This window comes from Mya arenaria, chromosome 14 (assembly GCF_026914265.1).
Source record: "Mya arenaria isolate MELC-2E11 chromosome 14, ASM2691426v1".
Lineage (NCBI taxonomy): Eukaryota > Metazoa > Mollusca > Bivalvia > Myida > Myidae > Mya > Mya arenaria.
Window position 1 is genome coordinate 7,782,468 of NC_069135.1, and position 17,117 is coordinate 7,799,584.

Below are 17,117 nucleotides of genomic sequence, written 5' to 3' on the forward strand. Positions count from 1 at the left end.
AGTCCATGAAAAGTATCAGGCGTTGTCAGATTTGTGATTAGGGAGGCAGTATGGCCATCTGTAGAGGTAAGATTGTCATTTGTAGCTTTTGTAGTGTCTGCAGTAGAAGTTCCACTAAATAACAGAGATAAATTTGGAATGGCTTGAGTCACTGTCTGGTTGGCAGTCCCTGATAACCATTCTGATGTGTTTGTGGCTGTGTCTTGTAGCCAACTTACTGTAGTTCTGCTGGGGGTATCATTGGAACTGCTGCTGTTGCTCCAGTGCTGAGCATCAGAATCAGTAGGGAGGGGAATTTCGCCTGTTGTGTTTTCAGTGATTTCCTCCATTGTGTCCAATCACTGAAGAAAACATTACAACATGTTTAATAGAAATTGATTTCTGGATAATGTCTAATCTCGTTGACAACATCTATAATACTTCCAAATTTTTTTTCATCATTTATCCTTCAAAACCTTCATTGAACTTCAAGATTTTGTTTTGATAAAGTAATGGCCTCAAGATGTAAAGAAATTCAATCTTTACCTAGCACTATTGCATCTTATCTTGACATGGAATTTCAATTGATTGTAAGATATACAGCCGTAATATAAATGTAATTTTGAAAGGCTACAAGTTATATTTCAAAATATAGGACCTACAATATCAAATATACCTTGTTTGCTATCACTTTTCTCAAACAGACATAAGCTTACTCAGAGCTTTATTGTGTGACATTTAACATATATATTTGTGTGCGTGTGCGTGTGCGTGTGTGTGTGAGACATTGCACATAATACATGTGTGGCATTACACATAAAACATTTGTGACATAGTACCTTATATATGTGTGATATTACACCTAACATATATTTGTTTACATGTAATATATGTGTGACCTTACACATAGAATGTGGTTGATAATACATGTAATATATGTCTGAAACACATGGAGTATATGTTTGATGGAACATATAATATATGTGTAACATTAGACATGGTATATGTTTGACATTACATATAATATATGTGCGACATTCCATGTAAAATAGTTGTGTTATTCCTAATATTCATGTGAAATTTCACATAGAATGATCATGTGTGACAGTTTTTCTGATATGTGTGTGACATCACACGCAATATATATGCAATATATTACACATATCCACAAGACGATACCCACCTGCATTCCATTCCTCACAGTATTATCCTATTTCAAAATAAATCCACTCGTTTTATGAAATTGTTCATCAAATTGTTTTTAGGAATAACAATGTATTTTAGATTGAAATAACATATATTTGATATCATTACAGAATTTTCATTTATCCTTTAGGACTAAGATTTTAGTTAATTAGTACCATCATTACCTTGAAAGCATTAGCTATTATCCGAGTCATCCATCAGCTATCGGAGAACATAATCTTCTGAGGCTGTGCTGGCTTGATGAAAGCCAAGAGTAAACATTCACCAATAAACCTGTTAAAACTTGCTGTCAGCCTCATAAAACCCATTCAACTGTATATGATACTTTCACTTGAGGATATGTTGCAGCTTTGTTCTTCTCTGAAAATTACCTCAACATGTCTTGTACAATTAACAAAGTGTTATTATAGCGCAGGACGTTTTAACCACATTGCTTTGCCAGTTGTAATAAAGAAAACATTCCATGTGACAACTGCATAAAAGCTAGAAAGGTGTACAATTTTTGAAATTGTGGAGTTTGCAAATTTTGTGTGGAAGATTGTCTTGTGCATAACATATTCTCTTAAAACAGCTGATCTGATTGTGTTTGCAATTAGGGTCATTGCATGATTTTTTCATCAATATTTTTGTATTATCTGTGCAAAGCATGCAATTAATTATGGTCCATACTTAAAAGTATCATTTTAAAAATTCTAAATTGAAAAACATTATCATTTGAAAACTCCCATTGAAACAAGCTAAATTGAAAAACATCATTTGTAAACCCCATGGAAAGAAGCAAAATTGAAAAACATTATCATTTGTAAACCCCCATTGAAACAAACTAAATTGAAAAACATTATCATTTGAAAACTCCCATTGAAACAAGCTAAATTGAAAAACATTATTATTTGTAAACCCCCATGGAAGCAAGCTAAAATTGAAAAACATATCATTTGTTAAACCCCATGGAAGCAAGCTAAAATTGAAAAACATCATTTGTTAACCCCCATGGAAGCAAGCTAAAATTTAAAAAAAACATATCATTTATTAACCCCCATGGAAGCAAGCTAAAATTGAAAAACATCATTTGTTAACCCCCATGGAAGCAAGCTAAAATTAAAAAAAACATCATTTATTAACCCCCATGGAAACAAGCTAAAATGAAAAACATATCATTTGTTAACCTCCATGGAAGCAAGCTAAAATTGAAAAACATATCATTTGTTTACCCCCATGGAAGCAAGCTAAAATTGAAAAAAACATATCATTTGTTAAACCCCATGGAAGCAAGCTAAAATTGAAAAACATCATTTGTTAACCCCCATGGAAACAAGCTAAGTTGAAAAACATATCATTTGTTAACCCCCATGGAAACAAGCTAAGTTGAAAAACATATCATTTGTTAAACCCCATGGAAACAAGCTAAATTGAAAAACATATCATTTGTTAACCCCCATGGAAACAAGCTAAGTTGAAAAACATATCATTTGTTAACCCCCATGGAAACAAGCTAAATTGAAAAATTATATCATTTGTTAACCCCCATGGAAACAAGCTAAGTTGAAAAACATATCATTTGTTAACCCCCATGGAAGCAAGCTAAAATTGAAAAACATATCATTTGTTAACCCCCATGGAAACAAGCTAAATTGAAAAACATCATTTGTAAACTCCAATGGAAACAAGCTAAATTGAAAAACACCATTTCTAAACCCACATGGATACAAACTTAATTGAAAAACATATCACTTTTTCTTAAATAAAAAATGGCTTAAATAGTACCAGTCATGGATAAACATGATGTTTATTAATTATCATTTTCGTACCTTTTCATTTCATAAACATTTTACTATTTGCTGCAACCCCCAGTTAAGTCCCTTGAGTATTAACATGTAGGTGACATACTTGGTTTGTTGGATAGATTCTCATTTGGTTCAGATGAAATTTAGTCTATTGTGTTTAGATATGCTCCTGTATTGATTTTATTTAATGAATCAAGCATCGGTACCCAAAAACTACTTTTTATTTGTCTGAATATTCACACTGTATCAGATGCTTAACCGGGATGGGCCTGAAAAAATGCCAGAAAACAGGAAAACAAATTCAAGTATATATGTCTCTTGTCTCTTCACGGAATTATGAATTCTAAAACATGACCTTTTTAATACAGGAAAAAGCGAGACAGAATAAACAAAAGGGTGTTATTACTACAAATTATATACTGACTTTAAAACTGGTGGAAACATATCTAAATTTAAAAATGATCATAGCATGTCAAATAAGTGCAATCCAAGTAAGCATATTAGATAATTCAGTGTTTATGTAAGGCATGTATTATAAGAGATATCACTTCTTTGCACTTAATTTTGAATTTGAGTTATCCCTTTATTAACCAGGTTTTCACATAGTGTAACCTGGTTATTAGAATGACGAACGTCGTTGTTCAGGCGTGCGGCCGGGCGGCGTCAAACTCACCTATGAAACTGAATAATTTCAGTAAGGGTTGACATATCTTGGCCAAACTTTGGTCCAAAGGAAGAGATTATGGATACCTTTCATTGGATTGCGTTTGGGGTCCCTAGAGTCAAGGGTAAGGTCACTATTACTAGAAATAGAAAAATGGTTAAAACTGAATAACTTTAGTAAGAGTTGACATATTTTGACCCAACTTGGTATTAGGGAAGAGCTTATGGATACCTTTCATGGGATTGCATTTGGGATCACTAGAATCAAGTTCACTGTTACTAAAAATAGAAAAACAGTTAAAACTAAATAACTTTAGTTAGGGTTGACATATCTTGACCAAACTTGGTATAAAGGAAGAGTTTATGGATATCTTTCATGGGATTGCGTTTGGGGTCCCTAGGGTTAAGGTCAAGGTCACTGTTACTAAAAATAGGAAACGGTTGAAACTGAATAACTAAGTTAGGGTTAACATATCTTGACAAAACTTGGTACAAAGGAAGAGTTTATGGATATCTTTCATGGGATTGCATTTGGGGTCCCTCATTCGGAACTCCTCGGCCATTTTATGGAAAACAACCTCAGATGTATTTGGACGGTTTACATACTCAAAAAAAGTGGTACGTTTAAGTCCGCTGCAAGTAGATCGCGTAGTATTTTTATTTAGCATTTAAACTTTATGACTTTATTCTTGGGAATCTTAATTATGTTTGCAAAAATACACTTTACAAGCTTCCAATTTAAACTTCGATCAATGAATACAACTCTAAAACACTAAATGATATAATTCATAAATTTACAAACTACTTCAACTGATGTACCGGCATACATCCAAGGTTGTTTTCCATAAAAATGGCCGAGGAGCTCCGAATGGGGGTCCCTAGGGTCACGGTCAAGGTCACTGTTACTAAAAATAGAAAACGGTTGAAACTGAATAGCTTTAGTTAGGGTTGACATATCTTGACCAAACTTGGTATATAGGAAGAGTTAAGGTATACCTTTCATGGGATTGCGTATAGGGCTTCTAGGGTCAAGGTCACTGTTATTAAAAATAGGAAAATGGTTGAAACTGAATAACTTTAGTCAGGGTTCACATATCTTCACCAAACTTGGTATAAAGGAAGAGTTTATGGAGACCCTTCATGGGATTGCGTTTAGGGTCCCTAGGGTCAAGGTCACTTTTACTAAAAATAGAAAATAAGACACTGCCTGAAGTTCTTCTGTCAATCATTGAAAACCTCGTTTCGTCGCATTGCAGCGTTTCTTGTTCATCTTTTCTATCCATAGCAATCTTTTTGTTTGTGTCTTCTCTATAAACTTATGTCAGTGTAAGGATCTTTAACATGAGAATTAAGTCCCATGTTTAACTGAACAAAATGATTTTCACAATCCAGTTCATGGTCAAGGATATGAGAATTGTTTTTCAACCAAAAGAGGGATTTCGATATATTGTTCAACACATCAAGACTAAGTCAAGGGCACTCTTAGGGGCCAAATGTCAGGTAGCCAACTCCTTAGAAAAAGGAAGGACTTCAAAATGTCAAAATGATAGCCATTTTTGCATCTGCTTGGATAGAAGGATTTCAATATAAATGGGATCTGAGCCTGAAGTTGCCATGACAACCAAAAGGAAAAACTTCTTGACAAAAACAATGTCCTCTTCAAATTTTGTTCAAATTATGCGAGGTCAAAAGTTGCCTCACCCCGGCAGTGACAAGTTTCTTTCATACTTACTTACGGAAGTCTTTGAAAATCTTTTTGTCTGCCAGGCCTAGTCCGTTGATGTTTTGCATGTAGCATCATATTTATAGTAGTCCTCCACCAAGTGAAGCTCACACATTTAAATGCGTAAATGGTGTTGTGTCATTTTTCTAGGTTTTCTAGATTTTTCTGATTGGCTAGTCGATGATATCACGTGATATTACCAAGTTAGGTATATAGCTTAAATATTCCATCCACTTTGTGTAAGCCTGTGTAGCACAGTGGATACGGCGCTGGACTGCGATTTTGGCGACACCGGTTCGAACCCGGGCACCAACTAAATTTTTGTTTTTAAATTTTTGTATTTTTTTTTTACAAATATGATATATCAAAGAGTAAAACATTTTAATTGTCCGGAGATTAGTTACAGAAAAAAAGTTTTTTGGTGCCAATCTGGTGTACAGTCCCTTTAAATGTTATTTATTACCTCATAGTCCCATCAATTGCAATACAAACAAACACATGTGAGAGATTAACCTATTCACACATGTATTAAAATGTGTCGGCTGCAGATCAAACAGTTGTCATGTACCCTGTGTACTCTGCACAACAAAAATTGATAGTGAAAATGAAATGGCAAGGGCAGATAATCCAGGCTAAACAAACAGTACAATGTGACAACCTCTTGATCAAAATAGAAAATGATGATGTCACAATATGTGTGTGTACAGTGTAAATATGAATGAACAATCAAGAAAATATTTATTTTGTTGGATTATTTTGTGCAAAGATTTATGATAAACTGATTAACATGAAGTTTGATTTGGTTACTTGCTATTTATACATGCAGACTTGAATACTAGCGCTCATTTATCCTTACAACGTCTACAATTCAATCATTTTTCATGTCCCATGTACACAAATATGAAAAATCTGTAGACATGGGAGCCTTTGAACCAAGTTTGTTCAAACTATGCCCCTGGGGACAAAACTGTGGCCATGCCCTCAGCCAACTTCCTGTTATTTTTTAAAAAACATTTCCTTCAAAACTACAGACAAATTATGGAATTTCACAGGAAGCTTTGTAGGGTTGCTTTGTATAATCTACAATAAGATACAACAAGGCCCTCTCACAAAATGACCATTTTGACCAAAACAAATTATCCAGGTTTTCACAAAAGTTGAAAATGCATTCAAAATGCAGCGTCTCAAATGACAACGTGATACACTTCATGGTTGTCATCGGAAATATGTGGAGTGAAGTGGATTGATACTTGTTTCAGGCTTTGGGTATTAATTTTCATCCCCTAAGACTGCCAATGTAAACAGTTCTAGCAGAGGCAATTACAACCCATATTGCAGTTTTCCATTGAATATCTCTTTCAATTTTGAAATTAATTGTTTTATTGACTAACATGAAAACGTGATGTAAAATTCAATCACTTGCTGTTAAGAAACTTTTGTTTGCATTTTCTAGTTAAGCTGACATTGAGAATGTCACAATGAGCTCCATGTAGTTCCTTTAACTCAATTAAAAGATCTTTACCCAGCTAATGATACTGACATCCCTGTTTTAATGGAAGTATAAGGTCATTATTTCAGACTGAAGTCATAATTAACGAGAGTCTCAGGTAAAAGTGTATTGATTACCATCTTAGCCTTTTGTACAAAATATAGGGTTTCTTAAATGTCTTTATTAGTTTCATATTCCATTACGTAGTGTAACAAATTCTTTCTTGCAATACATTGAACTTGCACTTAAAGGGACTGTCTTACAAATGATAAAATAGCGGAAAAAAATAAAATTGTCGAATAATGACATAAACTTGGCATTGATGTGTACAGGGCATTGAAACTTACTAATTAAAGTACACATGGTTTACAATTTATTTAAGTTTAGCAGTTATTTCGTATTTTTCCATTTAAAAAGATTACTGGGCAGAATTCATTCCTTATGCGTGATTGGCTAGTCGGTGTTATCACGTGATATTACTGAGGTAGGTTTATAGCTTAATTATGTCACCCATTTAATGTAACTTTGATAGCTCAGTAGGGAAGACGCTGGTCTTCAATTTTGGCAACGTGGGTTGGAACCCGGTCTCCGACACAATCTTTTTCTTTTTTTTTGGTACTTTTTTACAATTATGACATCAAAGCTTACACATTCTATTAGATAAATGTCCTAAGATTCGTTACAGAAAAAAACTTTTTTTGGTGTAAATCTGTGAGACAGTCCCTTTAACTGAATACATGAATTTTGAATGTGTTTGTTCTTTATTTTGATTTATAATAACCACAAATTTGAAATACTTTTTCATGCAAACCAAACGATGTTGGCTTTTTCATTTATTAAAAAAGTAGTGCATCACCATTGTGGTTGTATCTTATTCTGCGGAAAAAATAACAGACATCATTACTGGTCTATTTTCATAATTTTGTGTCTGACTAATATAAACAATTCTAATATTAACAATTAATGTCCTTTAAACTGGTTTAATAGTCTCGGAGTGTACTTTTTCATTATTTCTGTAGCGGCTCTTTCGTTTGAAATTTTCATTTTCATTGAGTTTCAAACTTATTCTGGACTGATTTTGTTTTGTTTTCACCAACTTAGTAAAAAGTTACAAAGTTATATATAAATTGTTGATTTTTGCTTTTAAAACTAAGTCATTAATTTGCCATAAGCCTGACATAGCCGGCATAAGCCTGACATAGCTAACAAAACCTGACACAACATGCATAAGCCTGACACAGCTTGTATAAGCCTGACACAGCTTGCATAAGCCTGACACAGTTGGCATAAGCCTGACACAGTTTGCATAAGCATGACACAACTAACATAAGCCTGACACAGCTCACATAAGCCTGACACAGCTGGCATAAGCCTGACACAGCTGGCATAAGCCTTACACAACTGGCATAAGCCTGACACAGCTTGCATAAGCCTGACACATCTTGTTGCATAAACCTGACATAGCTGACATAAGCATGACACAGCTGGCATAAACCTAACACAACTGGCATAAGCCTGACTCAACTTGCATAAGCCTGACACATCTTGTTGCATAAACCTGACATAGCTGGCATAAGCATGACACAGCTGGCATAAACCTAACACAGCTGGCATAAACCTAACACAGCTGGCATAAGCATGATACAGCTGGCATAAACCTAACACATCTTGCATAAGCCTAACACAGCTGGCATAAGCATGATACAGCTGACATAGTTGGCATAAGCCTAACATAGCTGGCACAAGCCTGACACAGCTTGCACAAGCCTGACACATAGCTGGCACAAGCCTGACACAGCTTGCATAAGCCTTACATAGCTGGCACAAGCCTGACACAGCATGCATAAGCCTGACACATAGCTGGCACAAGCCTGACACAGCTTGCATAAGCCTTACATAGCTGGCACAAGCCTGACACAGCTTGCACAAGCCTGACACATAGCTGGCACAAGCCTGACACAGCTTGCATAAGCCTTACATAGCTGGCACAAGCCTGACACAGCATGCATAAGTGTGACACAGCTGGCATAAGCCTGAAACAGTGAGCTGCTTAACAATCCACCTAATTAAATCACTTTATGGCTTAATAGAAGTTAGGTTAGGTTTTTCATCTCACACTTTCTGTATGATTCAATGTGAGTCCGTCCAGTGATCCCATTGGCAGAAGCATTGGTGTACACACTAAGGATAATTCTTATTACCTTTTTTATAGAAATGTAAAGGCAGTTTTTTTATTATTGTATTTTGTGTATTTCAGAGGCTAGGGATGAGATGGTGTGCAAATTCTACAGTTCCGGCCGGAGATGCTGGAAGGGGGACCGCTGTCGCTTTAAGCACATAGCCGAAGTCTCAGGTATACATACTATAGTTTTTGTCTTTTTAATTGATCAGATAAGGTCATACCACATCTGGTCATTGATTTTAAACAAAAATTTATGACACAATATAACCATATTTCAGATTGATTTTAACCCAAGACTGTTATCAGGCTGAAACTCATGAATGGAAATTTAAAGTTGCACTATTTGTCAAAAATAAGATTTAACACATTTTATACAATTGTTTTAATACACCAACAAGATGAACAAATGTCAAAACCAATAGATCTTATGGAGTATACCAAGTTTTATTGAAAGATATGTGCAGAAAACACGGTATTTCTACCTTATAAGACCATAATAGATAATATTTTCCATAAGTCCATTATTTAGTAAGTATTTGAGGGTGTATCACCCAAATTTTAGGTTTGTTTTACATGTGTATGTGTATTGATCTTGAATAAGAGTGTCACTTTAATAGTGATTTTTTCTGGATTTATTCATATGTTTTATGCATACATACAATATAAACACTCAGGATGGTTCGAGTTAATCCATATAGCCATAAAGTAGAATTTATTGCACAAGTGTGTTCATATTTGATCAAGGCAAGACGAATATTAATCAACCCTTAAATTTACTAATTTCACTGTTTATTTTAATGTTATATAGTATGTGTCGCAGAAGTTTTAAGGAGAGTAATATGTTGTTGGCAAATTTGATATGTGGTTAACCATTGGTCAAATAAGGTCACACTTGTCCAATCAGGGTTCAGCTATGAAAAATAAAAGATGTCATTATGCAGAGTAGCTCATGCAAAATATAGAAAAAGACATGGCAATGTAAGTAATATTCATTGAAGACTTGATATAGAGTGATATTATGTACCCTGTCCTATCTGTTCCAGGGGTTACAAACTTGCAGGAAGAGGTGTATGCGATCTGTGACCATCAGGAGGAGATCCTGCCAGACCCAGGGAGCTGGGTTGCCATGGACATTACCACCATTATCTCCCCAGGGCGCTTCTACACCATCCTACCCATGGGCAAGGGGTCTCTCAACAGCCTCTCCTCTGGCAGCTCCAGTCGTACAACTAGTAGGTTGAATTGTGCCTGATTAGATCATATTTAGAAAACACATATTATTAGCTCGACTATTCGAAGAATATAGAGAGCTATACTACTCACCCAAGCGTCGGCGTCACACCTTGGTTAAGGTTTTGCATTCAAGCACACATAGGTTTTTATCTCAGCAACTACTTGAGGTATTGCATTGAGACTTTATACAATGGTTCTCAATCATCCAACCTACTTAATTAACCAAGTAAGATAACTCTTAGTTTCATTTAACGAAATTAACAGTAGCGTGATCGCCCGAGGCGATGAAAAAATGACCCGGGCTACGAAAAAATCCTTTAAGATAGCCGACAGGCGATGGAAATAAAATCGTCGGGGTTGTTGATAAAAAAATTGTCTGGATGATATTTACCTCGACAACTTGTACCTATTTCCGGAAATATCTCGGCGTTACGGCGTGCAGTGATCTCCCTCGATGAGATATACTGCCTTGCCAAGGGAACTAATTGCTGCATTCTCGACTTTCCAATAGACCATAATCCTTTGCGGCAGGGTGACTTCCGGTTTATTTCCGGGTTATAACGAAGTATAATAACAGCGATAAATACGGACTAATTATCATTTCAGGTTTGTTATTTTTTATTTATTTTTATTAGATTTGTCATTTTAATGAGTTTATATTACATTATAGTGATATTACTTGAATGTAATAAGCTATAAATCGCTTGACTGTTTACCTGGACAGTTAGTTCTGGTGGGTGGGGTAGATGGTTCAGAAAAGACTGCGGTTACTATTCTTATTGGAGTATTATTAACAACAAATAATTATCATCTATTCTAAAACAAAATTAACACAAATAATACATTTGTCTGTTTTACTATCTGACAGTCATAATCTTCAATGAGGAATCTGTATGTACATTACTAGTGATATTCCGATGATCGATTATAATTGAAAATTGATTGGTTGGGCCTGAAATCGGCGACAATCGATTGTATTTGGTTACAATCGATCATCGAAAAAAAAATGTTTTCAGACGTTATCTTTAACAAAATGGCAGATGAAAGCCACAATGAGCAAGTAAAAATGAATTATTTTTTATATAACACTTAATTACTTCAATCATAGACATAACGTATATGCATATAATGATTAAGAGTTTAATAATGTGCATGAATAAAACTTCACTTAAGGTTTTATCTAGTATTTTAAAAAAACGATTGTACTATCGATAATCGGTTACTTGAGTGGAACCGATTATCGATTGTAAAATTGGAACCGATTCCCAACACTATACATTACCATGTACAGTATAACTATGTAATAGTCTTATGAATGAACATATATAAATCATCATCAATATAAATTATGATTTTTATACTGCTCTGTGTATTTTATTACTAAGTAATAAACATTTTACTTAGAAAGAGTAATTATGTCTTGCTGTCACCTGTGTAGTCTTCTGAATGATTTGTTACTAGTAAGTTATGTTTAAATATTATGATGGCCACCGGACTAGTCGCATACACCCAGGCCTGTAATTAAATCGGGGTTCAGATTGTCTTAAAACCCATCCATAAATATGTCTGAGAGTAATTAACTTACTTTTTTATAAAAATATACTTTTTATGTTCCATTCCTTTCTTTACAGATATGATTCAAATATGCTGATGTTATCTTCTGAGAACGTTACTTTCAATGAAGAACATCACTACAATTGGTTGGGCTGCTAGATTGGCTAAGCAACGTGATGAACAGCCAGTGCCTGTTGAAACACTATTGTTGTTTGGGCATCTATTGCTTACTGGACCGCTGTCATACATGCCATATTTCTGAGAGGCTTCCCAGGGGATTTTGGTCTGAATTCCAGGGGATTTTGATATTACATCAGGGGATTTTTACGCAACGAAAATTTGCGCAATATCTGCATTTATAATATAAGAATAAATACAGAAATACATTCAAATTACAGTAATTTTTGGACTAAGTCATCACGGTCCTTCATGGTATTTCACACTCATAATATTATTGATGCTTTCCACTGTCAACCTTAAGCAAGTTGTGAATTTTTTATTTATCTATTTTTAAATTCCAGGGGATATGGATCCCCCGGCGGGGGACCAGGGGGTGGGTCGAAATTCCGGGGGATTTTCCCCCCCCCCCCGCCGGGGGATATGGCATGTATGCCGCTATATTGGATGGACCATACGTGTTGGTTGAACAATTATAAATGGTTGAACCGGAAGTGTTGGTTGGACCACAATATGCAAAAATATGTTAAATCACATCCAGTCACATCTATTACTAAATAAAATGAGATTCAGATCAGTTTGTATATCATTTTGTCTCTTTAAAAATGAAAATTACTCACAAATATGTTCCGTGTTTTCTGTAAACTTCTGGCCCCGATTTCTGGAAACTTCTTAAGTCCCTTATAACAGGATTAAGCTAAGCTCATTGTTTTTGGTTTTCAATAATTTGGATAATATTGACTTCTTTAAGAGTTTTTGTACTTTAGATAGAAATTATCTAAATGATAATCAAAATAAACCATTTTTCATTTATCAAAATTCAATTTAAGTATGTATTTTGGCTAATTGAAATAAGCGACTTAAGCCTGTTAAGCTTAAGAAGTTTCGAGAAATTGGGGCTTGGGCCACAGAAATCTGGCTTGGGCTACAGAAATCTCAGTGTCTGTAGCCCCATTGGCTACCAGGGTAAAAAGATTAATTTCGCACACTGTTATTCGACTTTGAAATTCTGGTTAAGGTTTTGCGTGCAAGCACACATAGGTTAATATTTCAGAAACTACTTCAGGTATTGCATTGAGACTTAATACAATGGTACTCAACCATCCAACCTACCAAGTTTGATAGTTCTTGTTTGCATTTAATGCAAATAATTGCCCTTTTTTATTTGACTTACAAATTCTGGTTAAGATTTTGCGTGTAAGCACACATAGGTTAATATCTCAGCAACTACTTGAGGTAATGCATTGAGACTTAATACAATGGTACTCAACCATCCAACCTACTTAATTAACCAAGTTAGATAACTCTAGTTTGCATTAAATTCAAATAATGGCCCCTTTTTTATTTGACATAGAAATTCTGGTTAAGGTTTTGCATGTAACTACTTTTAAGTCAATACCTCAGCGAAAACATTATGTATGGCATTGAAACTTTACACACAGGCTCCCAACCATTTAACCTTCTTCTTTAATCAAGTAAGATAACTCTATCTTTCATATTATATAATTTTTGCCCCTTTATTATGAGACTTAGAAATTCTGGTTAAGGTCTTGCATGTTAGCACACATAGGATAATATCTCAGCAACTACTTGATGTATTGCATTGAGACTTTATGCAATGGTATTCAACCACCCAACATAATAGAATAACTTAAGAGTTAATAAGTTAGATAACTGTATTTTGCAAATAATGGCCCTTTATTATTAAACTTAAAAATTCTGGTTAAAATTTTCCATGTAACCACATTTTTGCTGATATCTCAGCAAATAATGTTTTGCATTGAAATCTAATCTAACAGTGATCCATGCATGTTTTTGCCAAAACTTTTCTATCCTTACACTGAGAAGTGGCGGAATAGTTGAGCGCGCTGTCTCTGTGACAGCTCTTGTTGATAAAATTAGTTGTTACAAGGAGCGTTTTATAAGAAGTGGCAACATTGGTGATTTACTATTATACCATGGGTCTAGGCTAAAATGTCTATTTTAATCTCGGAAAGTTCTCCCCCATGGCATCTTCAAACTTTTGAGCTGTGGAAGCCAATATGAAAATGCCTTTGAAAACCTTTCTTGTTTTATACTGTTAATGCACTGGTGTAAGACACTTTCAACGTCACTAGGCGTGTTAAAATAATGTCTGAGTAAAAATGACATGATGTTAGGATCAACAAGAAGTCTAGGAGGTCTGAGCTGTTTTATGAATGTTGCAAAACTGGGAAATTGTGCTGTTGCAAATGTTGTGTAACCAGTGCAAAGCAATGCGTGACTGCATGATCATGCAACATCTTGACACAACAAACCCCGCAACATGGGCGGTTTATATTATAATGGCCAATCACAGAGAGAACATGATCCCTTAAATATGCCTGTCACACTACTGTGCTGACATACTGGGACTCCGGCTGCAATCGTGTTGCTGTCACTGGGCATATCTTTAACACTGTCTTCCTTTCACATGGATACCCATCTTGCAATGGTATGGAAGAGACATTTCAACCTTATGTAGATCTGTTGTCATCTATAATGCGTTTTTACCCAGTAACCCTTGATTCTGACAATATGCTTGCTGCTCTTCTTGCATATTTTCGCCAGATACAGCCATGTTTCAGTCAGTATGAAATGCTTAAATCAAAGTACTACATTGGCAAAATTCCAGGGGATATGGATCCCCCGGCGGGGGACCAGGGGGTGGGTCGAAATTCCGGGGGATTTTCCCCCCCCCCCGCCGGGGGATATGGCATGTATGCCGCTATATTGGATGGACCATACGTGTTGGTTGAACAATTATAAATGGTTGAACCGGAAGTGTTGGTTGGACCACAATATGCAAAAATATGTTAAATCACATCCAGTCACATCTATTACTAAATAAAATGAGATTCAGATCAGTTTGTATATCATTTTGTCTCTTTAAAAATGAAAATTACTCACAAATATGTTCCGTGTTTTCTGTAAACTTCTGGCCCCGATTTCTGGAAACTTCTTAAGTCCCTTATAACAGGATTAAGCTAAGCTCATTGTTTTTGGTTTTCAATAATTTGGATAATATTGACTTCTTTAAGAGTTTTTGTACTTTAGATAGAAATTATCTAAATGATAATCAAAATAAACCATTTTTCATTTATCAAAATTCAATTTAAGTATGTATTTTGGCTAATTGAAATAAGCGACTTAAGCCTGTTAAGCTTAAGAAGTTTCGAGAAATTGGGGCTTGGGCCACAGAAATCTGGCTTGGGCTACAGAAATCTCAGTGTCTGTAGCCCCATTGGCTACCAGGGTAAAAAGATTAATTTCGCACACTGTTATTCGACTTTGAAATTCTGGTTAAGGTTTTGCGTGCAAGCACACATAGGTTAATATTTCAGAAACTACTTCAGGTATTGCATTGAGACTTAATACAATGGTACTCAACCATCCAACCTACCAAGTTTGATAGTTCTTGTTTGCATTTAATGCAAATAATTGCCCTTTTTTATTTGACTTACAAATTCTGGTTAAGATTTTGCGTGTAAGCACACATAGGTTAATATCTCAGCAACTACTTGAGGTAATGCATTGAGACTTAATACAATGGTACTCAACCATCCAACCTACTTAATTAACCAAGTTAGATAACTCTAGTTTGCATTAAATTCAAATAATGGCCCCTTTTTTATTTGACATAGAAATTCTGGTTAAGGTTTTGCATGTAACTACTTTTAAGTCAATACCTCAGCGAAAACATTATGTATGGCATTGAAACTTTACACACAGGCTCCCAACCATTTAACCTTCTTCTTTAATCAAGTAAGATAACTCTATCTTTCATATTATATAATTTTTGCCCCTTTATTATGAGACTTAGAAATTCTGGTTAAGGTCTTGCATGTTAGCACACATAGGATAATATCTCAGCAACTACTTGATGTATTGCATTGAGACTTTATGCAATGGTATTCAACCACCCAACATAATAGAATAACTTAGAGTTAATAAGTTAGATAACTGTATTTTGCAAATAATGGCCCTTTATTATTAAACTTAAAAATTCTGGTTAAAATTTTCCATGTAACCACATTTTTGCTGATATCTCAGCAAATAATGTTTTGCATTGAAATCTAATCTAACAGTGATCCATGCATGTTTTTGCCAAAACTTTTCTATCCTTACACTGAGAAGTGGCGGAATAGTTGAGCGCGCTGTCTCTGTGACAGCTCTTGTTGATAAAATTAGTTGTTACAAGGAGCGTTTTATAAGAAGTGGCAACATTGGTGATTTACTATTATACCATGGGTCTAGGCTAAAATGTCTATTTTAATCTCGGAAAGTTCTCCCCCATGGCATCTTCAAACTTTTGAGCTGTGGAAGCCAATATGAAAATGCCTTTGAAAACCTTTCTTGTTTTATACTGTTAATGCACTGGTGTAAGACACTTTCAACGTCACTAGGCGTGTTAAAATAATGTCTGAGTAAAAATGACATGATGTTAGGATCAACAAGAAGTCTAGGAGGTCTGAGCTGTTTTATGAATGTTGCAAAACTGGGAAATTGTGCTGTTGCAAATGTTGTGTAACCAGTGCAAAGCAATGCGTGACTGCATGATCATGCAACAACTTGACACAACAAACCCCGCAACATGGGCGGTTTATATTATAATGGCCAATCACAGAGAGAACATGATCCCTTAAATATGCCTGTCACACTACTGTGCTGACATACTGGGACTCCGGCTGCAATCGTGTTGCTGTCACTGGGCATATCTTTAACACTGTCTTCCTTTCACATGGATACCCATCTTGCAATGGTATGGAAGAGACATTTCAACCTTATGTAGATCTGTTGTCATCTATAATGCGTTTTTACCCAGTAACCCTTGATTCTGACAATATGCTTGCTGCTCTTCTTGCATATTTTCGCCAGATACAGCCATGTTTCAGTCAGTATGAAATGCTTAAATCAAAGTACTACATTGGCATGATGGAAATGTTTAAAATCTTATAGGCTTGAAGAAAAATCAATATCCTAACCAGTGGTAAGCTATACATCCATGTGCATGAGAAAACCATGGTTTCACATATATATTGCCACTACTTTTAAAGCACTCGACACATATTTCTATATACAAATATTCAGCACTCTAAAATTAGGATA

At 35.2% G+C, this 17,117-nt stretch overlaps 1 protein-coding gene across 2 annotated transcripts in view; it reads left to right on the forward strand.

Annotated features, from left to right (window-relative positions):
• LOC128217691 (uncharacterized) overlaps positions 1-17,117 on the forward strand; it is a 64,158-nt gene that overhangs the window by 38,204 nt on the left and 8,837 nt on the right. For both annotated transcript variants that reach the window (XM_052925007.1, XM_052925008.1), the window contains exons 14-15: positions 9,102-9,197; positions 10,070-10,258. In XM_052925007.1, the coding sequence (XP_052780967.1) occupies positions 9,102-9,197; positions 10,070-10,258 (285 nt within the window). The remainder of the gene's footprint in view (positions 1-9,101; positions 9,198-10,069; positions 10,259-17,117) is intronic.